This window comes from Gnatocerus cornutus, chromosome 7, assembly GCF_029298725.1.
Source record: "Gnatocerus cornutus isolate USDA-ARS CGAHR chromosome 7, icGnaCorn1.1, whole genome shotgun sequence".
In the NCBI taxonomy this organism is placed as follows: Eukaryota; Metazoa; Arthropoda; class Insecta; order Coleoptera; family Tenebrionidae; genus Gnatocerus; species Gnatocerus cornutus.
Window position 1 is genome coordinate 16655491 of NC_142239.1, and position 21906 is coordinate 16677396.

Here is a 21906-nt window from a genome sequence, read left to right on the forward strand (position 1 = left end):
TTTAATTCCCGCACGAAAAGGAAAACTCTGATTTATAAATTAATGCATTTATTGTTGTTTGACACATAAATTCAGAAATATATATATTTATGAAATAATTTGTGTTGATCGATATATACCTATATAACACACAAGCTTATCAATCTTATTAATATTTAACTCAACTGCATTCTTACATATTTTGAGATCACAAAATATATAATAACAAATTCAACAATTTTTGTAAATTCTTCAGGAAACTTTCAAACGAACACAATATTGCTAAAAATTTAAAATTTCGGCAGTAGTACGCTTAAAACTATTGATAATTTTAGGAACAATTTTGAGTACGATTTGAAGAGTTAAAAAGCTGCCAAAATGATCCAAAGTGTTCGTACCAAAAGTGGTGTTTTCAATATTTTACATAGAATACTGAAAAACGTTATTATAAATTTAATAAATCGTATCACATATTGTTTTCAACAAAAGAAAATATAAAAAATATCTATAATTATAAAATTAAATTTATAAATTTAACAAAAAAGTTCATGCAAAATTAAGAACAAACTTACATAAAATAATTTAATACAGATAAAATTTATTGTATGGCATATATCCACGTCACACGTCGGTGGGGCGACAAGTGTCCACAGTTGCGTATCCGACCAATAAGTTTTTGATATGCGTCCCGCGCATTTTAAAATTATGTACAAAATTTGATTGCGAAAATTCCTGAGACAAATCGGAAAAATTTGGTCAAGACCGGGCACACAACCATGGGCATCTGCCATCCCAACATTCACACTTTATTATTAAAACTCTATCTTTTAAGATTATAATAACAGATGCTTACAAAGCACCATCTAGTTTGTACTTTTCTTCGATAAAAAATATTATCTCTGTAACAATTTCTCAAATATAAATTAAAAACAATCATAACAAGAACAATTTTGAGAAGGGAAAAAAGAGAACAAACGATTGTTTGCTTCCTTGTACACACGCATTTTTTACAAAAGCAAATTCAAAATAAAAATCTCTACTGCGTTTCGTAATGGTAAACCTATGACTAACAGTAGTACGACGGAGGATCTACTTCCTCCTCTCAACTATATTTACAACTCTTGGAGTCACGATCTTCCGATTCTTTCAGATTGCTTCCATTAACTAAAAATAACGAAAAAGACCGTTCATCGACGGCACAACACAATTACAGATCATTCGGGAGCAGTGTTTATTATTGCTTTTGGTTCTGCGACTGCACCTTCCAAACTAGCAATAACACTCGTTTGGCCTTCGTTTATGGAAGAACTGTTTTCATCGTCTTTCATCTCCCCGTTACATATCACTTCCACTTTCTTCTCTCCACCGTCCAATTCCTCCACTTTCGCTTCCAACTCTTTTATTCTCTCCTCTTTAGTACGGCATTCCAAAACCCACCTCTCGTTCTCCTTCAACAAACTCTTGAAAGCCTCCAAGACCTTTTCTCTAACCTCCGCCTCCACTCCCTTCAGTACCTCCTCGATCTTCCCGATATCGCTCGTCTGTTTTTCCGACGTCTCCGACGCGCTGTCTTCAGTATCCGTCGATAATTCAATCTCCGAATTGTACCTTGGTGGTACCGGCGTCGTTTGTACCACCGAAACAATCTTCGGCGTCTCTACCTTTTCCTCCACTTCTTGCTTCACGATAACTTCCGTGTTGTTATTCGTCACTTCTTTCTTCACCTCCACGTCTTCCTTGATGAAACCAAACTTGCCGTATCTGTGCTTCTTCGGCGTGGTTGGTGCTAGAGCTACATTCGGTTGGAAAGTTCGCTCGAATCGTTCTGATTCCGACATGAGAACGACTCGCTCGGGATTCTGCAGTACTGGAGTGTCGCTGTACCGACTGATTCCCATGAGATGATTGTACATTTTGGGTTCTTTGTGATGGTTCACCGGTTTGAAGGCTGATAAATGGCGGTTTACAGCTTGGAATTCCTGGATACATTGGTTCAAATATATTGCATCCAAAGAAGCGTATAGGTTGTATGATTGCAGAGGATTCAGGTATTCGCCGAGGATTTTCTGTTTTTTCGGTGGCAAGTCGTTGTCTTTCATGATCTGCGATGCGAGAACCTGCAAAAAGAAATCTTTCAGTTTTGGAGGACCAAAAGGGTGTGCTAGGACTTGTTCCATTTTCTTTGCATTGGGATTTAGAAATGGCACTTATTGCGAGCGAAGCTCACCCTAAAAAATCATTTAACTGTCGCGCATAAACTTCGCTAGTCAGAAGTGGCTTCCAAGCCGCACCATAAGCCCCATTTCATGCCTATTTCTCCTCTCATCCTAGGGAGATTATCAAAATCAAGTTACGACGCAGATTTAAATCTCATGCATATCTTATTTCAGACGCGTTTGTTCGATGGGGTAAAAGGACAGGCGGGGTTCAACGGTATGGTTTCTTCCACTCTCTTTGTTAGTCTAAGTGTGTTTGGCCGTTAATAATTAAGGTTTTGTAAACAACTCAAATTGAGAGGGGCTCCTTCCAAAAAGGATTTTTGTTTTCCTTTGTTGGTAATTATTGCGCTGGTCCACGACGGTTCTAGATTAAACGCCATAAGTGAAGCGGTCAAAGAGCACCGTGTTATCAAGACACACTAATTTTAACGTTATCTACGGATAAATACGCCATCCGAGTACTTTGAACTCTATAAAAAGAGTAGCACCGCGTTGACGGTCACAGTTGTTATATTAATAAAAATTTCTCCGCTTGTTTTTCGAGGCCGGTGACGTGCAGATCTTCTCGATTAACCTCGCGTTTGACCAATTTATGGGAGTTAGTCACCGCGAATGTTGCTTGGGAGGGATCTTGGAGGATGTTGACGTGTATACAGATCGAAATGGTTGGAATTCACGACATAGTTTATAATCGCCAAACAAACAACACTAGAACGAGGTAAAACTGTCGGAGGGCTCAAAATAATCAGCCGATTGTCGACGGAAAATCGATATGACATAAACTCGGCGCTTTTATTATGGAACAGGCTGTAAGCCGCTGCATAAATATGTAAGATAATAAGGAAAAAATGCTCATCAACTTGTAAACTGGCGAGTTGGGGATGTTCTGCATGCGTCATCGTCGCCCTCGTGTCCACGATAATTACCTCCACGCGAAGGGGTCCAAAAAACGAACATTATAAAGCGATCGCTTTAGTCCCATTAACGCAATTAACATCAACCCTTCAGAAAAAAATCTTTGAAAAAAGTCACGAATGTAGGTCACGGAATAAAGCACACCCGGTATACATCAATTCAACACCGCAGAAGGGGGAAGGTCAGCTAGTTGGAGAAAAAGGGGCCGCCAGACAAAGGCAAGGGTGTTTGTGACCCCTCAGAGACGACTGTCATGATGAGATGAGGGGGAAAGACGATGAATAGCGACCCTGCGTGTAATTCATCACGCTGAACATCAGAGAAAGGGTATACGCGCGGTGAAGTTGTGATGGTCGAGGAGTTTGAGGGCAATCGATAATTGTCTTTGCCTGTTGACCGTTCACACAACGAGCCATTTTTAACAACAACGTAAAAAATAGACTTCTACTTTGAATCCAAAAACTTTCGCTCGACAAATCTGCCCTTTTTCCCCGGAAGGAAGTTCCTTGCAGCCCCACAAATAATCCCCGTACAATGAATTCCTGGATGTGGAAGGACGAAGCGGGGTGTTCCTGGCTTTTCATTATTACTTTTCCCATTTCGCTCATTGAACTCGACCGGTGAATAGAAGCACGGTACGGATTTCCTCTCTTGGGATTTAATATATGACATAAACCCGCCTCTGAACGCACGGGGAACGGATTTTTCCGATTTTTCTGTTAATCTGAGCGAGAGAATAATACAGCGACCTTTTTCCCCTTTCTATCGGTCACATTTTCATCGACGACGCGTAATTTTATTATTTGGTGGCGACGGTCGCGGATGGAAATCGTCCTTTTCGCCCCTTTTTCTTCCCTCTTTTCGATCCACTTCTCTCTTTCTCGCGGAACTTTCCTCGTTCCTCATGGAAAGGGAAAAGGAGGCCAAACACGCGCCTCGTCGACAATGAATCTCCCGTAAGCCAAAGCTCCGTGCGCTTTTCCACCCTGGCGGCAGCGGCGACTCGTCGATATTTCAATCTGATAAGGAATTTGTCGTGTCTAATCGTCGATTTCAAAATTTTGAGAATCTAATCGATTGCCCAAAAATGCCAGTTCACGCAATTTTTGTGAATAGATTGTGAGATCGAGCCAGGAAACCGCCCCTCGGCGTGACAGAAATAGTGTCAGCGGCGGCCCTTTCCGAGCACCGCTCCCCTTTCTAGTTTTCGTGGAAGGAGACGGTGGCGGCGGAGGAAGGGGACGAGGGAGGATTCCCCGTCTGGGCCCAGACTAGCCGGACACACCGCACCGTTGCCGCCGTCGCCGCCACCAGGGACGCCACCGCAGTGCGATACAACGCCTACGCAAGCGCACGCACGTTCATTGTCGCCTTTTTAGGCCGCCAGGACGACACCTCGCCCTATTCCTGCTCCTGTTACCGGAGCAAGAGGACTATGCCCTGGTTCTGCCTGAGAGGCAAACGAAATTAGATTGATTAAAAAAAACTTTTGCTTTTTAAAAGATTGAATTACAAGTCATAAATGTAACGAATCTACTTCGGTTTGACCATATGGTCAAAAACCCGTTTGAACAGTCGGAAATAATTAATTCTGATCATTGTTTCCTAGGACAAAAAACCGTGTCAAAATTCACGAGTGGATTTATAGCTTCATTATGATAATTTTTTTTTCAAAACGGTTACCAATTCTTTGTGTAGGCGAACTCAAACCTCAATAAAATTTTATCATACAAAACCCACGTTCGGAAATTATTTAATGTAAAGGCACAAAATGTAATTACAATTTAATAGACATCAATTGCGTACAGCAACCAGGCAATACGGGGGCTGTAATTACATCCTACAAAACGATCCCAGTTAATATATCGCTTTTTAATTACGAAAAAATGCCAAAATTGTCGAGCTAAAATAGGTCGAAATGAAAAACCTAGAATGACCTTCTCATACATGACGCCGCCCCGTAGATGCAAAGTGCAGCGACGTCGGCGGCATATGAATGAAATTGGCCAGGGTGCCGATCGCCCCTTTCCCTTTCGTCAAGGGCAAATAGAAAATGCGTACAAGAGGGAGAGCTAGAAAGCTGGGGCAGAACCGCCGTGGCGCGGCGTCGGAATCGATCCACTCTCGTCTACCCGTTGTCTCCGAGCCCTTCGATTTTCCCCGTGGAAGTCTTGCGAGGAGAGCACTAAATCAAATTCAGAATGACAATGATCGAATGGATTAAAAAATGGAGGTGCGGGAAAGTGGGTCATATTTATTTAAAATACGGGAGCAGCGCCGTCGATTCTCCGGCCCTTCAGATCTGTGATGTAATTTCTGCGATTCCAAGAACAAAGGAGAGGATGATAGGTGTTACCAAAACTCTATTTTTGTGGGGATCAATAATTTGCGTGTGTTGGAATATAAAAAAATGCGATCTCGAAAATATGTAATCGAAATAAGCGTCAGATAGGATGGAAATGACGTTTCCACGCCTACGACAGTCGGAAATTTTTCCATGCAATGGCTCTATAAAATTTAACAACAATTAAATGCAACGACCCGTTTACGTGGTAACGACAAAGCGCTGCAATCACTTCCATGAAAAATGGCTTGAAATAAAAGTGTAATGGATGGGGATTATTCCCCACAATGGAATGCAGTGGGGAAAATGTGCAATGAATGAAAAATGACTAGCTAGGGACGGTGCAAACAAAGAGCAATTGTGCTATAATGAAGTACTTTAAAATCGATTCTCTGAAGGTATTTTTAAAGTACAACGCAAGTCCATTCTTCGTCTCATAAACGTTTGACAAAGACATTTAGGAGGGCGAGCGCAGCGAGCTTTGACTACTGCTTTTTCGTCCACGCCATTTATCTATTCTAGTTTTTTCCTTTTTGCATTTACAGTTCGCATGTTTTCCTACGTGCTTCTGGCAAAGCCGTCCTTTTCCAACGGTCTTCTGCACCAGCAAACGAACAAAAACAAACGAGTAGCAGGCACGGTGCACTGCGATGACCTTGCTAGCTGTTGCAACCGCGAGCTTCTCCATTTGCAATAATAATTACACGTATCTGACCGTGACGAAGTTTTACATATGTAGGTATGTGCGAGAGAGTGATGCCCGTCTGCTGTTGTATTCTTCGTCTTCCTCGTTTTAGTAAAGTATGCAATGGACCGACTAGTCGAACGTGAAGAAAATATACATTGCACTATTGCAGTCTACACCATTTCCTTTTAAACCAGAAGAACGTGCAACCACCTGGACTGGAGATGGAATCAGAATGATTTCATATCATCGTTTCTTGCAGGACAGGCTTCTTATATCGTGTGACTAATTTGTAGACCTGGATCAATTGTTTGGGGTTACGTCATCGTAATGTTGCGTTCTCCACAATCACATGTTGCAAATCTCATTGTGTGGGCACAAAGTCATTTGTAAAACGAATCAGTAACTGCAGTTTCTGGTTTGCATTGACAATGATTCCTGATGGGAAATGTATTTCCTGCCTAACACGGCATCTTGTATAATACAATCATTATTTATGTGAAAGTCTGGAGAGGGAAAGAGCCGATTTCGCATATATTCTTGTTGTTGGTCCCGAAATAAACAAGAAATTGATAAAACGAATGTTATGTCTATTTGATGTCTCCGGCTTATCGAGAGATAATCCTTCGTCATCAGAATTTGGATCACGTTCATGATTGGGTATGCCGGCGTGATCTGCCTGAAAGGACCTCGGAGACCAAGCTCCGACCAGTTCCAGGACTCCAAAATGCTTTTTAAACGTCATTCGTTCCTGGCAATCTAAAATCCGCGCTTCATTGTTCTTTCGCTCTGTCTGTCTGGGCGACCCGACCGCGTAGCTGACATACCTTACACAACCGACGACCATTCTGACCTAGCAACCGAACCGACGGCGACGTCGACGGCACGACTATTGATCGTCTGTTCCCCGGTCAGACCGGAGACTCTGCCGACGGTCGTCGCGACGATCCCATCCATACCCGCCGCCCACGCACACCGAATTCTGCGCCTAGTATTATAACCGCGCGTTAGGCGGCGGCGGCCGTTAAAGGGGACGGTGTGCGTGTCGCCCATTTGTGATTTACCGAGGGCGGTTCTGACGTTCTCCCGGGATTCACCCCCTCATTCACTTTATCATCATCATCGTTACAGGAGGCGTTCTTTGTGTATAATCTTGACCTTTCTTTATACGGATATATGTGAATGGGATAATGAAGGTACTGGGCCACTACCTCTGTTTTTGACAGTTTTAGACCAAACTTATAAACTGTCTAGCTCATCCTCCAAAATCAGGCGAAGAAGACCTTAAAGAACAGGTGGCTCCAATCTCCTTATTGATAAAACTGACAATATTGCTTGTAAATTTTCCTTTAGTGAGATTGAATCAATAAATCTGGCGCACAGTGAGATCGACCATCTTTCCTTCAGATATCATTGATCATTGATCGTCACAAATCACTCCATATAAATGCATGTCTTCAGCCCGTATTCTATAAAGTATAAGTGTCAGGCTTGTTCTCTTTAATTAAAATCCAGCTGGCATCATTGTCACAACACCATCATTGGACTCGTTAAAACACCAATCGCGACACATCAAAGACATTTTGCCGGTCACGGAAACAATCACTATTCAACACCAGGAATAGTTGCCAGCAGTTGTAGTGTAGTCTTGCGTCTAGGCAAGAATATTAACGGGGAAAATAACGTGATGGAATACTGTCACTTTTCTTTACAAAAATTTTCAGAGAAACATTTAGAGGCTTCGATAAAAAATTGGGCACTCCCACTTGAAAACAAGCTTATTTTCGACTTGGTGAAGAAAAACTGTCGTATTTAACTCAACACTTTCGAAAATTGGCCGAGTCAAACGTAGAAAACTCTTCCTGTTTTTTGCCCTTGAAATGATTGCATTTGTTAAGTGTAAAAAAATGTTGTGGATGTAGAGAGTCGCGGAAGCGTCCGCCATTTTGTCGGTACTATAACCGTTTCTATGGTAATTGATGAATATATCTCTCCAACAAAACAGACAACTTTTACAATACAGGGCAGAGTACTCCGTGTGCTACAAAAACGGAAAAGTATTATCAAAGGTATTACATCTTAGATCGGGCAAACATGTAACAGTATATTACGCCACAAGAGATTGAAACAGTTTTCCACTCCTGAGGGGACGTCGAAAGCGCGAGTTCCAGTGATGGAATGAGGAAATGAAGTTTCAGGGACTTTGGGCATCAAATTTTCCCACCACTTGACTTGCTACAGAAAACGGCAATTATCCTCCTACATATCTCCCCTTTCTTTGCTGATCCTCCGTGTCACCACAACTGGGTGTTAGAAACCGTAACACGCTATTATTAAACTGAAGAGAAATTACTAGAGTAGCTAATTCCTTTTGATATTTGATCCACTATTTCGTGTTTGAGTTGGGCCTGGCGCCGTTGCTAGGAGACTCGTTTGGCGAGGTTCAAGGCCATCCGTGAAGATACCTCGCGTCCTTTAGTGCTTTCATCACGACCACGCAATTATGTGTTATTTTCCAAGAGTGGAACGGTGCCGAGATGACCCGCAGTTTGGTGTCGTATCGTAAAAACTACACAATCGCCTGAGATTTTTTTTGTACTGTTTCTGTACGCTTGGTGTTAAAATAAGACACGTGGAGGCGGCTGCATAACAATCTGTTCGGCGGTGATTATTTGGTTTTGGGGGAAAACGAAGATCCCTCTCCATTGAATTGCGTCGTCACCAATCACACAAAGAAACTTATTTATATATAAATGAAACAAATAACACATGTTGGGACTTGGCGAAGTACTCCGAAAACAAAAACATCTCAACCCGGCGTCTATTTCTGTCGCGAGAATACCTATGAAACACGATTTCTATTAATACGATTTGTATCGGGCGCAATTTTCCAAGATGTTATTTTTTCGCGGATATAACCAAGCAACCTGACTAATAACTGGAGGTGTTTGTTCATCGGTATGATGAGTCCGAGGTCGACGACCTACGAGCTCAAGTTCGTTCGTCTACAAGAAGTCTACTTCTTGCAACTTGTCGACGACATCCACCCCTCCGCGTGCTCAGGGAGGAGGGGCGTAGGAGTCCTGGTGTGAATGGCCTCTTCAACACGAAGATCTTATGGGTTTCCACTTTGGTACCATAGCGGTGGAAGGGCCTTGCCGCTACGCTTCGCGTATACCTGACTCGCTAAAGATTACCAAAAGCCTTATCTCTGTCAACACTATCGATAAATTTGATAATCTATCAGAATTACGCACGATCAGTATCAATTTAGCCCTAAATCAACCTTGAAAGAAAAATAAACTTTGCATCGGACAATAGCCAAAAACATTGACGTAATCAGTTGTTTTTGAGACGGTCTGGTGCCTGCAAAATGTCTCGACCTTACGAACTATGTGTATGAAACGCCAAAAACACTTGTGCAAAGACAAATTATTTGCACCTGGGATCACAGCTTTCACCGTTTTGTTAAATCTGTGCACGTGCCAAAAAACAAAGTCAAACATTGTCAAGAAAAACACCTATAATTGCTTTGATATCTAAGCAAGATATTACTTTACAATAAATATTTTGAAGAGCGAAATTGAAGTAGGTAAATATTTGCTTTGCGGGACAATAATATAAAGATAACGACGAGAATACAATGACATGCAGTATCATTTTTCACTAGCTCGAACTGTGAAAATCGGATGCCTTTGAAGGGAAGCGATCGATCAATGAAGAGAGAGAATTCAAATTTCTGCTAAAAGTGCAGAAGAGAATTCAAAATGAAGCAAAAATTAAGGCTTTTGAGACATTTCGGTGTTTAGGCGAAAAAACGCTGCAGGGTTGAGATTCCTTGAAAGATAAAACTCAAAACTGAAGATAAAAAACCACGAGAATTTTTGGGGCTTCACTTTAAAATGTATCCAATAAATAACAGTTTTAGAAATTCACCCAATGAATGAAAAGCTACGATCCTATTGGTTATCGAGTGCGTTTTTTGTTGTAAAAACTACTTTGATAAAGACAATGCGAGCCAATGAACGAATTCTTTTTTTTGGTTTTAATCTGATTTCCGTCACATTCTCCATTTTGCTTCGAAGAAAGGGTGGAAGAACCTTTTATAAACTTTCTAAAATTTGCCCCTTTTGTTCTAGAAGTGTTATTTTTAGAGTTTAAAATAAAATTTTCTATGGTTTTGTAATTTAAAGTGTTAAAAAAAAACAACGAAAAACTTACGCAGCAAATCCAGAGCACGTTTTTTTTTTATCCGTTTTGTTGTCATCAACATCCAACAAATTGATTCTTTTTTGTGCATGACTTAATTCGCTTCAAAATTTATCCAATAAACAACACTTGTTTGGAAATCCAACCAATTAATGCAAAGCTACAATCGTGTTGGTTATTGAGTGCGTTCTTTGTTATAAAAACTACTTTGATAAGGACGATGAACAATTTTTTTTTGAGTTTTATTCCTATTTCCGTCGCATTCTTTATTTTGCTCCAAAGAGAGGGTGGAACCTTTCGAAAACTATCTAAAATTTGTCTCTCTTGCTCTAGAAGTGCCGTTTTAAAAGTTTAAAATAAAATTTTCGATCGTCTTTTTATTTAAAGGGTTGAATTAAAAAATAAAAACTAGCATTTAAGACTTTTTGGACTGATTCAAATTAAAATTTTGCAATCAATTCATTTTGGACCGGCCTATGCAGTGTTTCCCATGCACTTTCTCAGTGAATTTTGTGAAATCCATCTCTGAACAATTACGCGAGTATGGCTGCTGGCCAAAAACGTGTTGGCCATGTTGGCAGTTCTAGTGAGATCAACGGGTAAGAAGGAGTTGACCATTCTTCGAGGGGATTCTACACATCTAAAGTTATAGATAGTAATGAGAAAAGACAACATTCCTGCGACGTCTCTGATGACCCATATCTCTGGATAGATGCCATCTCGGTAAAGAAAAACAGCACACATTTCTATCGATTAATTCATCGTTAGTGGCTTCATAATGTTCATTGAAGCGGTGACACTCTCCACATTTTCACTTGCGAAATAGACGCGCGATGGCGTTTACGAAGGCCAGCGTTTGTACATTCTAAATTACAATTGCAGCTTTGTCTTTGGGGTCGATTTTTCCCTGTATGCGGACGTATGTCGCGACATCTTTGTCTCGTTTAATATACGCAGACATTATTAACAGTCGCGAGAGATAAAAATAGTCTACTTGGCTCTCTGCTGTGAATCTTTAGGTATCTCTGTCGGAATGTGGAAAGTGTCGAGTGGGCCAGACAAGGACAACCAACTTATCTCCGAATAAATTCGACCGATAAATAACGTTGTGCAGGCGCCACATTATTTATACGGTTGCGGCCATTACTTGTTGATCCTGTCAATTTGTCATATCCGCGAGACGATTTTCCGACGAAACTGATGAGATGAGTTTAGATTAGACTACTTCTCAAGTCTATCGATGATACAGATTAGGTCTACAACATCGAAATACCTGCATATTTACATAGATAATTGAAGCACTGTATTGGTTTCAAGATGTGATTGTTCGATGGTAAAAGTTGGAAAGTGGGCATCTGTCCAAACTTTTACTAGCGATGATATCACACATGTATGCTTTGGATACTTTTTTTATCATAACATTCGTTGTGTTGTTTCTTCTTGTAATACATTCTTCTTTCTTGTAGCTTCTTCTCGCTCGCATTGTCGCATTTTACACTCCGTTATTTGGTATAGTTCATCTACTCTATTATGACCTCCAAGACTATATACCTGTATATCATAGCCACGCCTTTAAAAAAAGTTGTCTACTAAAAAAAAATGTCCTAATTGAAAAACCACTAGTATTCGTATGTACGCATTTTCTACTTTGCATAATTTTAAAATTCGTGATATTTTTGGCTTGCTAACGTTGTTAACGCCGCAAACCTTGAAACCTCACGTCGCCATATGAAGTACGAATTTTCTGTATACTGTAAAAGTAACAGCGTAACCTGCTGAGTCTGTAATTCGGTTGACCCATAAAGTTGCCTTGACGAAGGTTACAGCGAGAAACAATTTCCAACTCCAACATGCAAATGTGTCATCATGTCTGTAGTCGTGGTCACTCACGATGATGTCTGCAGCTGTAGGCAAACATGGCGCCTGCGATATTTACACAATGTTTTCTTAAAGGCTCTTCGCTCACGCACGATTCGTTCTTTCGTAAAAGTTGCCTGAGGATACTTCGTTAATACCGACCATAAAATCAAAAAGCGGACACTCGCATAAATATTTTGGGACAAAGATACTTATTTATGATACAGAGAGAACGTTTTGATTTCTGACCTTTCGGCGAGGTCCAGTTCGTTGCTAATAGAGGCGGAATTCCTTCAGGTTCCTTCAAAATTGATGAATTGCAGCTTATTCGGTGCGTGTTTCCTAGCTTCAAGGTCGGGCGGATAAAAGTGATTTGCATTGATTTGCAAACTGTTCTATTTTATGTATCTGAGGGTACAATTCATCAAAGATTGACTTCATTTCAATCCGACCACTAGCTTCATTTCTTTTAGAACCACCTGTATACTGTGCGACTGATTTTTTATCTGAATGGCAAGTGTTTTGTTGGTACGCTCTATTTCTATGTAGTGGAAATTGTAATGAGCAGTGGTACCAACAGTTTCATATAGAATTTTGTATATACTTTTTAATAATGCTACTAAGGAAAGGAATCTCAATACAAACAAGGCAGTTCTTTAATGCACTTTTTAAGTCTTCCTTTTGGTGAACTGAAGAACAAAATCATGGCTCGTTTTAATCGCGAACTCGAATGATTGCATGGTATTCATTTATGATTAATGATGCCATGGGTTGTAATTATTTAATACCTACAGATTTCCTACCTCTGCTTTGACCCGTTTGTGTAAAAACAGAGATGCTAACGTTTGCACGATCTCGCGGAAATTATAAGCAGCCGAGTGTAAATTAGACTTCATTAGATGAAAGGAAGGAGGAAAAATGAAGGGACGTGTGAATGTCAAAATCTGTTTTGAGACGTGAAAGTCATTTCGGATTAGATCTGATTAGGATCCAAATCACAAATCAAACTTTTTCACCGATGATTCGAGAACGTTCACTATTGATCACCCGGTCAAATGAAAGCTCCTCAGTCATTGTAGTTCTGAAGGATGTCTTTAATTCGTGTTTTTGAAACTTTGATGTCGTCTTTTCAACATATTGACAGAATCTTCAGTTTGTCAATGTCAATGAATTGACAGAAACAAAAGATTGCTGCTTCAATCAAAAACATGACTCGTTCTTGCAAAGTTGACTAACGGCCTAATTCTAATTCGATTTTGCGTTAACGCAAACCGTGGTTACCATGGATATTGCGGCATCTGTCATTCGGCTTCATTTTACCCAAATTTTGGAGTTGAATCTTGCTTAATTAGTTAGCACTACAAGCATGAGATGATGCAAGTCGTTTCCTCAACTACTTGTCTACCCCATGTTTGAAAAAATATTGACGCTCGACAATGCTTTAGCACCCTGTGCTTCATTTTATTTTGCATTTGACAGTGCGGCAACTTTGCCGCTGCGTAACCGATTTGCGGCACTGAATTAGAATTGACCCCTTAGATATATGAGTTTAACAAAGAAAATGGTCTCTGGGAGTTCGCGGGTGCTTCAATTGGTCAAATCTACCGAACGAAAAGTGCAGTTATGACTGTAACTGTTTAAATGGTTTACAACACAAGTCAGTATACATAAACAAGTGACGCTGGCCAAATCGCATAAAAGTGGCTAAGCAGGCTTAGGAATTTAAAACAACTGTGAATTTCTGGGGTGGTGATAAACAAGTGATAAAGGGTCACTTTTCGTGGGGTAGATTCGAATGGTGGAATTAAAGAAAAAAAGAGTCTGACCTGTTTCCTCTTAATCCCGGCATAAATATTAGGGAACGGCATTTTTCCTTCGAACTGCTCCTTGATTTCGTCAATATACTTGACACACTGTTCGTGATCCTGTTGGTCCTTGGCCACTCGTAAATACACCCTCCAGTTAGCAGAATCGAACCCCCAATGTACCGTCCTGTTTTCCGCATAATGTTTGTGAATGTGACATACGAACTGTTGGGGTGAAAAGGCACCTCTGCATTCAGTACACTCAATACACTTTGCGTTTTTTGATGTGTACAACTCAGGAAAACACACCCCCGTGCATTTCCCGAAGCACTTATGATAGACAGTGAATGACACGGCTCCTTTCCTCGGTCTGATATGAGTTAGTTCCTGACCATGAAGGAGGGCACTGCAGAGTCTTTCGGCATCGGTTTTAGTGATAAGCCCTGAGCTGGCAGCTCCACTGGGGAGAATCCCCCCATTCTTGAGCACGTTCAACTGTTCGGGTGTGCACCTAGAGCAGTAAATCTGCAGTTGGTCGCACTCGTGGTTGATCTGTGGCAGGGAAAAGTCGCGTAAGACGGAATTGAGCACCTGGGGGAGGCAAAGTCTTTTCTCGCCGCCCACGACAAAACAAGAGATGGATTCTCCTTCTAGGATGGTTTCGGTGCGTTCGCTACATGTCGTGTCGGGGGTGGTGAGGATGGGCAGCTGTTGGACTGGGAATGGGGCGGGCACGAACTCCTCCTCTTTGATCTCGGGTGAGGGCAGCTCATTTTTCGGGGGCGCCAAGGACAAACCGGGGCCTTGCAAACTCTTGGTGGCGCTGTGTTGGTAATTCTTTAATACGTTTTTTAAGTGTGGCGTTACTTCCATCATGTTGGCGTTGACCTCACACCACCTGGAGGAGCAGAAACCCTGACACTGCCACCATTTTTGCACAACACTGTCATCTAATTCACTTGTTTCATAAGCGACTTCAGCAATTTCGTGTCACGACTTGGACTGTGGTTAGAGTTACGTAACAAATTTCGTTGCGATTGAAAGAAACTCGGAATAATCGCAAACACTGAGATATTTCGAACATAAACCGTGTCCTTCCCAAGCCTCTCCGTCTCTGTCTCTCTTAACCGACCACCGCAGACGTTCACCTAAACTTGTCTGAGACTGTGACCGGCAATAATCGTCTCGCCTGTTTTGCAGACTGTTGCGACCGCACATGCGCAACGTCGCGTCGATGCTTTTCAACACTGGATTTACGCCAAAAACTAACACACCAACTATCAAAAAAGACCCTATTGCACCCAGGACGTCACCTTAATCACCACTCTTAAGGGCTAATCACCACTAGATCGTCAACAACTTTCGCAACCGCTCCGACCATGGCGCAGACGAACTCGCAATGCTCTCTGTGGAAAGTCTAGCCGGACCCCGCTTAGCCCCCCGACCCTCTCGCAGACACTCGCTGTATCACGTGATCGACCTTCCCGTCAAAATAGGCGACGTGCCGGAGCGCGTCCGCGGCCGGTGCAAGGGGGGGACTGGGCATATTAGGGGGGCGAAGGGAAAGGAGATTTGGTGTGACGGTGATCGCAACGAGTCGCACGTGCATTGCACTCTCGGACGAATTAAACGGCGTTTGTACGGACAAATTCTTCCGGTACGCGCATCTAGAAGGCTTACATTACCAACCTGCATGCGGAAAGGTGGCCGTGGAAATCGCCAAAGCGCCAAATCCACCAAACACATTTCAAAACGACGGGCATGGCGATGACCTTATTATCATAAATAACCAATTGGGGCTTACAGTTTATTTTAATAGGTTTTTTTCACACTATAACTGTCAATAATGACATTAATCAGAACTACCAACGTACTCTAATTTCAAGCCACCTACGCCTCATTTGTCCTGCTGAATTAAAAAATCAATATTGACGTTGCTTATTGTTTCTTATCTTACATTTTATGATCTAGACCTGTCTAGTTACGCATTAAAGGATTAAAACGTCTAAAAATATCAATCGCCAATCTTTATGGCGCACTTTTGAAATTGGCGCTGCGTTATAAGCGCCAAATTTGAATGTCGTCATTGACGATTGGAATTTGTAATCAGTGTTTGAGATAGCAACGACAATGAATCTTAATTAAAATCGAACTTCTGATAAATTTTGAAGATATTCTTATAAAAAAGTTTAAAAATAGAATTTTAATACATAATTTTGATAAACAATATTTTGATAAAATATCAGTTTCATTTCTTAAAGCGAAAGATAAGTTCTCAGTAAACAATTTATGACGTAGTATTATGTCATGTATTATGTATAATAAATAATATAACTAAATAAAAACGACTGACAGTTTAAAACCACGCGTCTGGTCCCAAACTGCTACCCTGTCAAATCAACAGCCAAAGCTGTCAACCCACTGTACAATCCATCGCCTGCTTTGACATTTTTATTTGATCACCCAGTACTTAATCAAACCTCATTAAAAATAGAAAGATATTTTAATATCACATTTTTCCACAAACCAAACAAGCAATTTGTCATAAGGTTTTGATTTATAAACCAAAAATAATTTTAATTGGAGCCAAAAGTGACGCAAAAGGAGTATTTACAAGGATTTAGAAACTATGTTGGCAGTATTTAATTTTATAATAACTATCCAACTTATTTTCTGGCGGTGACATTTGTGATCTCTGACCAAACATTTTTCAAGCATATAATTTATCTGAAAAATCTTCAGGAATTTTGGCAGGTTTCCATACGAAAATGGGTTACTGGTATTTTGTTGGAACATAATTTCTTAAAAAAGCCCGTTATTTATATGTCAACGATTCGCTCTTGGTCTGTAATATGTAGTTATTTATTGTAATAAATTGTCTGTTTTTCCAGTAATTTCGTAAAGTCCGTTTTCTTATTAAAAAACCACTAACACCGCAATCTTTGCCTGTATTACAACCGGCAACGTTGCCTAGGGAGATTTTTGATGAGAAAATAGTTGTCAAATTTTTGACATTTATGAAAATTAGGCAGTGTTTCCATTAAAAACGTTTCTTTTGCAGCCTGTTGGATTGAAAATCAATGGATTTAATAGTGAAAAGACATGGCACAGCCTAAAAGGCCGTTTTGTGTAATCAAATTGTCAATTAGGCAGCTAACCTATTTGATTTTATCACCAAAATGTCACCATCGACGATGTTGCCGGTTGTAAAGTGGTGGGAGAGTGCGGTGTTGGTGGTTTTTTAATAAAAAAACGGACTTTAGCTGAATTATTGAGATAGTTGGTTTATTATGTAGTAATTTTATTACATTACGCGGTGGTGTATTATTAATAAAATATCCTTCATTTTACATAAAAATTCCACTGAAAAATCAATACAAATTAAAGTTCTTGCAATGAACCAAACAGTTACGTAATCATGTTGGCTTCACTTCCCACGCTGTAAACACTCCGTGCTCCCTCTATTCCTTTCGTAGGCTCTCTCTCGAAAACGACAAGTGACAGCTGGCGGTTGTCAAATGTCACAAGATTGGCAGATTACTTTTATCAAAAACGAAAATATCCAATTTTTTTTCAGCAACTCAATGGATTTTAATTAAATTTGACAAAAAAACAGTTGGTTTGCCTATGAGCTGCATTGATAAGAACTGGTGGGTGTACTTTATCCCTTATCAGGAACGGAAATAGATTTCGGTTGTGTTGCAGGAATGGAGCGTCAACGTGTGTTGATCCTTTTTGTATTAATGGCGCTTTTGCCACTATACTCGTCTTATCCCAACAACAAGAATATACGCACAATATGTCCGAGATTGTACGAGAGAATATTCCAAGGCTTTGTGCCCCAGGGGAATCTGACTGCTGGTGGGTATCAAGTTTGAGTTTGCCCCATTTAAATGCATGTTTGCAGGGATTTACAAGGAAATAACCGGAGTTACGAAGCTGAAGGAATGTGTGGTCAAGTGTTGTCTGCAAGAGCAATGCAATGTTGTCTTCATGACTGACATGAAATGTTACCATATTACTTGCACCAGTGATGAACTGTGTAAACCAGTTCTTAATCCCAATTCTGAAGCCAAAGATCATATCATGATGGTACTTGTCAGACCAACAGATGAGGACCAGTGGCAAGATGTCTTATCTCAAGATTTCTCAAATGAGCACTTGGACCGCGAAGTTTACAATGTTCTCAGCGACAGTCGCCGTCTCCAAGACATTTACAAGGACTTGGTAATGGACGAGTCAACTTATGGGTATGAAATGGGATGTGAGCTGGGCACAAACACAGGCTGTGCATCCAATGAAATCTGCGTACAAAACTACCCTAAATCGCGAGCGGGAACCTGCGCTTGCAAACCTGGCTACGTCAGAAACCGCTCCGGCGATTGCATTTCCTTAGACCTTAAAGACTCATCCCTGCATTCCAGTGAAGTCCTAACTGATAGAATCCTTGATGTAACAAACAAATCCACGCTTGTCACCCGCAAACATCTAACTCTTTCCTTGGAAAACAAAATTGTTAAACTCCCCGAAAACGAAGTTAAACTCATCGTCAGCGTCGATCCCGATGATTCAAACGAAGAAGAAAAGTACCAGTTTGAATGGACGTCGTTGCAGCAACCGGACGGTAGCACTGCTGTTAAGCACCAGAACGGCGGTCAATTAGAATTGTCGAAATTAGTTGAAGGGCTGTACACTTTTAAAGTTAGCGCCTCCAACTCGTTTTCTTATGGAGAAACGTTCGTGAATGTCACAGTATTGCCACCGTCACGAATTAATAAACCGCCGCAAGTTGTTATCATTCCGGCTGATCAAACTATTAAGTTGCCTAACACGGCGGCGGTTTTAGATGCTTCTTCCTCGACGGACGATGATGGGATCATCGCGTGGCATTGGGAGCTGCAGCAAGGACCTTTAGGTATTGTTTTTAAGGCGCACAATTTATTTATCTAGTCGGCTGGGACTAGCGAACGTTTGTCTGAACTCGACGTTTAAATGTCAAATAATTGACGAATGTGAGGTAACGACGGATATCGCGACGTACGTTCACATAGTAACAGCTAACTAGATAAAGATTAAAAGTAAAAACTTGAGTTTATAATCAAAAACATTATGATTTTGATCTGAGGATGAAGATTTGCGAGCCGAAATATTACGTTAAGTTTTGGATCAGGTGATTCCAATTTTTTTTTTTGAGCAAAAATGGTGGAGGCGCCAAATTTAATTTTCAGACTATCATGAAATGTGACTATTTCATCGGTCTGTTCTCAAATATGCAGAAAAACGATGAATTTGAGCCCCATAATAGACAAAATCATGCGTTAATAACTCGATTAATGCACGATTAACCCAAAGCTCTTTCTCGCAGGTTACCAGCCCGAATTGAAGGACGCCTCAACTTTACAGTTGAACGATCTCAAAAAACCGGGTAATTACACTTTCAAATTGACTGTAACCGACAGCGATAAAGCGACAAGTTCTGGCACCGCCAACGTAACGGTTTTAAAAATCACCGATTATCCCCCAGACGCGAATGCAGGTTTGTTGAAACTCCCCCCACGTTTTCTTTGTTTATTTTTACCCTTTCAGGAGAAGACAAGATCATTTATCTTCCCCACAACAACATCACTCTAAATGGGAATCTCAGCACCGATGATCACGCTATTACAACCTGGGAATGGACAAAAAGCTCCGACGATGCTCAGAAAGCTGTTGATATGCAAGATACCAGAACGCCTTACCTCCAGTTGTCGAATCTGGAGGAAGGAATGTACACGTTTACCCTGAAAGTTACTGATAGTGCGAATCAGAGTAGCACTGCACAAGTTCACGTTTTTGTAAAACCGCCGACTAATAAGCCACCGGTTGCAGAAGCTGGGGGGAATATTACGATTAGTTTGCCGCAGACGTGGGTTGTCTTGGATGCCACTAACAGTTCGGACGACAATAAGATCATAGCGTTTAAGTGGGAGCAAGTCGAAGGGTCCTCAGTGGTACAGTTCGCCAACAGTACTTTGAGCAAAACTAACGTGACGAATCTCACGAAAGGAAGTTACACGTTCAAAGTCAGTGTGACTGATGATAATAATAATGTCGCCAGCGACACCGTCGGCGTGCTTGTGAACCAAAGTAAGTAAAATTTAGGTACGAAAAGCGACTAATTGGGTTTGTTTAGATGTGAATCAGAAGCCCACCGCCAACGCTGGAGGAAATTTCGAGGTGGATTTACCGCGAAACGCGGTCTACGTGAACGGAACGAAATCCAAGGATGATTGGGCGATCGTCAAGTGGAAGTGGACCCGCGACGACAAATCCCTGTCTTTGGGAAACATCGCCGAGGGTTCCGATCAATCGCCTGTTTTAATACTAACCGATGTGATCGCAGGCTCGTACATCTTCAATTTGACTGTGTCCGACGAGCAGGGGCTGAGCGACACCGACACTGTCACCTTCGTCGTTAAAAACGACCCTAAACTACTCTACTTGGTCGACATCACCATCGATGTCAACGCCAAGCACTTAACTCAAGTCCAGTACGACACTCTAACCGGAAAACTTGCTCTTCTGGTGATTGACGGCTCCAAATTAAAAGTACGATATTAAAACACCCGGAAAATCTAGTCTTATTTGACTGTTTCAGGTGCGCCAAGTCAAACCGGAAGTCGGTTCCGGGAACGCCATGATAACTTTCTACGTGGAAAACCCAGACGGGACGCCGTATCCAGCGAACGATATTGTTCAACATCTCCGGGAAAAACTCAGAGTTGATGCGGGGCTTCTCGGTTTTTCCGTGGCGAAGCTCCAAACGGCCGTTTGTCAAAACAGTTGCTCTGGACACGGCGTTTGTGTCGAACAAACGCGGAAATGCGAATGCGAAGCTTTTTGGATGCAAGATCTGTTTAAATTGTATTTGAAAACAGGCGAGGATTCGGACTGCAGTTGGAGCATCCTGTACGTGGTTCTTGGCGTTGTGTGTGGTTTGTTGGCTTTCTTCGGGTCCATGTGGGGCATCGTGTATCTCTGCTACACGTGGTGTTCCAGGAAGTGGATGGGGAACAAGCCCACCACGTACAAACTCATCGAAGACTTGCCACCGCGTAAGTATCGCGAGAAAAAATTGCTGCTTCAAATACCATAGCGATTGAGGCCGAGTTATTTGAGAAATTATTTTATTTCAGTAGTTCCGCGCAAGGGGGGCTTGTCCGACAGCGACACCGATTCCGACGTAGTTTTCGAATCAAGATCGAAGAATTCTCGATATAGCGACTCAAGAAACGGCCACAAGCCCTCAAGAAACGGGTTTGCTAAAGGGGGGCGTAGGGTTAAGACGTAGACATCTCTGAAAGACTTCACTTTCCTGACCCCGTGCCTAACTTAACTAGACTGTTTGTAAGTGTGTTTGATGGAGGTGTATTTTTTGTGCATTTATTTGGAGGTGTTGTAAACACTTTTCCGTTGGGCTGTAATCAAGTTACCTGTATTTATTTTTTGGGGAATTTTCAAGGGGGTGGGTTCTTTTCCTATTTAAATATTTGTCTGATTTAATGCTTAGATGTGTCTAGACATTTTCGTGGCAAATTAGTCAGTGATTTTAGCACGAATTACGCAATGAAAGTCAAACTTTTTGTGATATAATTCCAAGTATTTTTATTTATGCCGAACGTCACACGGATATCTCAATGGTGATTTTATATACTTAATGTAAAATATTGTATTTCTTTATTTTTTAATTGTAAAAGATTAAATAAAATATAGTTGAGAACCTTTTTTTATTCCCGGTCAGGAAGTTTAAAACTAAATCAACAAAGCCCGACCTTCTGTTTACTTTTATTTTCCCGATTTGCTTCTCCAGCAAGAAAGTGGCATTGAATTGTCTATTTCAATAGACTTTAACTA

General features: G+C 41.1%; 2 protein-coding genes and 1 pseudogene across 3 annotated transcripts; 1 reads left to right on the top strand and 2 right to left on the bottom strand.

Moving 5' to 3' along the window:
* Positions 1 to 31: 31 nt before the first annotated feature.
* Positions 32 to 14889, bottom strand: LOC148171737 (ski oncogene-like). Its single transcript, XM_088042162.1, has 2 exons — positions 14035 to 14889; positions 32 to 2096 (listed from the first exon to the last, which is right to left on the bottom strand). Exons 1-2 carry the CDS (start codon positions 14887 to 14889, stop codon positions 1194 to 1196), a joined length of 1758 nt encoding a protein of 585 aa, XP_087898288.1. The 3' UTR covers positions 32 to 1193.
* LOC148171738 (uncharacterized) lies at positions 14786 to 15447 on the bottom strand (annotated as a pseudogene).
* Positions 15448 to 17482: 2035 nt separating this feature from the next.
* Positions 17483 to 21772, top strand: LOC148171739 (dyslexia-associated protein KIAA0319-like protein). 2 transcript variants are annotated; one of them, XM_088041555.1, is made up of 8 exons: positions 17483 to 17663; positions 17719 to 17874; positions 17921 to 18928; positions 19379 to 19549; positions 19600 to 20139; positions 20186 to 20601; positions 20651 to 21107; positions 21189 to 21772. In XM_088041555.1, exons 2-8 carry the CDS (start codon positions 17721 to 17723, stop codon positions 21341 to 21343), a joined length of 2901 nt encoding a protein of 966 aa, XP_087897681.1. In that variant the 5' UTR covers positions 17483 to 17663; positions 17719 to 17720; the 3' UTR covers positions 21344 to 21772. The 2 variants fall into 2 exon arrangements, with proteins under 2 accessions (XP_087897681.1, XP_087897682.1); XM_088041556.1 differs by having other exon boundaries at positions 21192 to 21772.
* Positions 21773 to 21906: the final 134 nt, after the last annotated feature.

What these genes read in the sequence shown, in the direction of transcription:
- LOC148171739 (XM_088041555.1), top strand. Translation starts at nt 17,721, where the DNA reads ATGGAGCGTCAACGTGTGTTGATCCTTTTTGTATTAATGGCGCTTTTG. An exon ending in CCAGGGGAATCTGACTGCTG is followed by an intron (nt 17,875 to 17,920) that starts GTGGGTATCAAG and finishes GCATGTTTGCAG; the next exon opens with GGATTTACAAGGAAATAACC. An exon ending in CATCGAAGACTTGCCACCGC is followed by an intron (nt 21,108 to 21,188) that starts GTAAGTATCGCG and finishes ATTTTATTTCAG; the next exon opens with TAGTTCCGCGCAAGGGGGGC.
- LOC148171737 (XM_088042162.1), bottom strand. Translation starts at nt 14,889, where the DNA reads ATGATGGAAGTAACGCCACACTTAAAAAACGTATTAAAGAATTACCAA. An exon ending in CCGGGATTAAGAGGAAACAG is followed by an intron (nt 2,097 to 14,034) that starts GTCAGACTCTTT and finishes TTCTTTTTGCAG; the next exon opens with GTTCTCGCATCGCAGATCAT.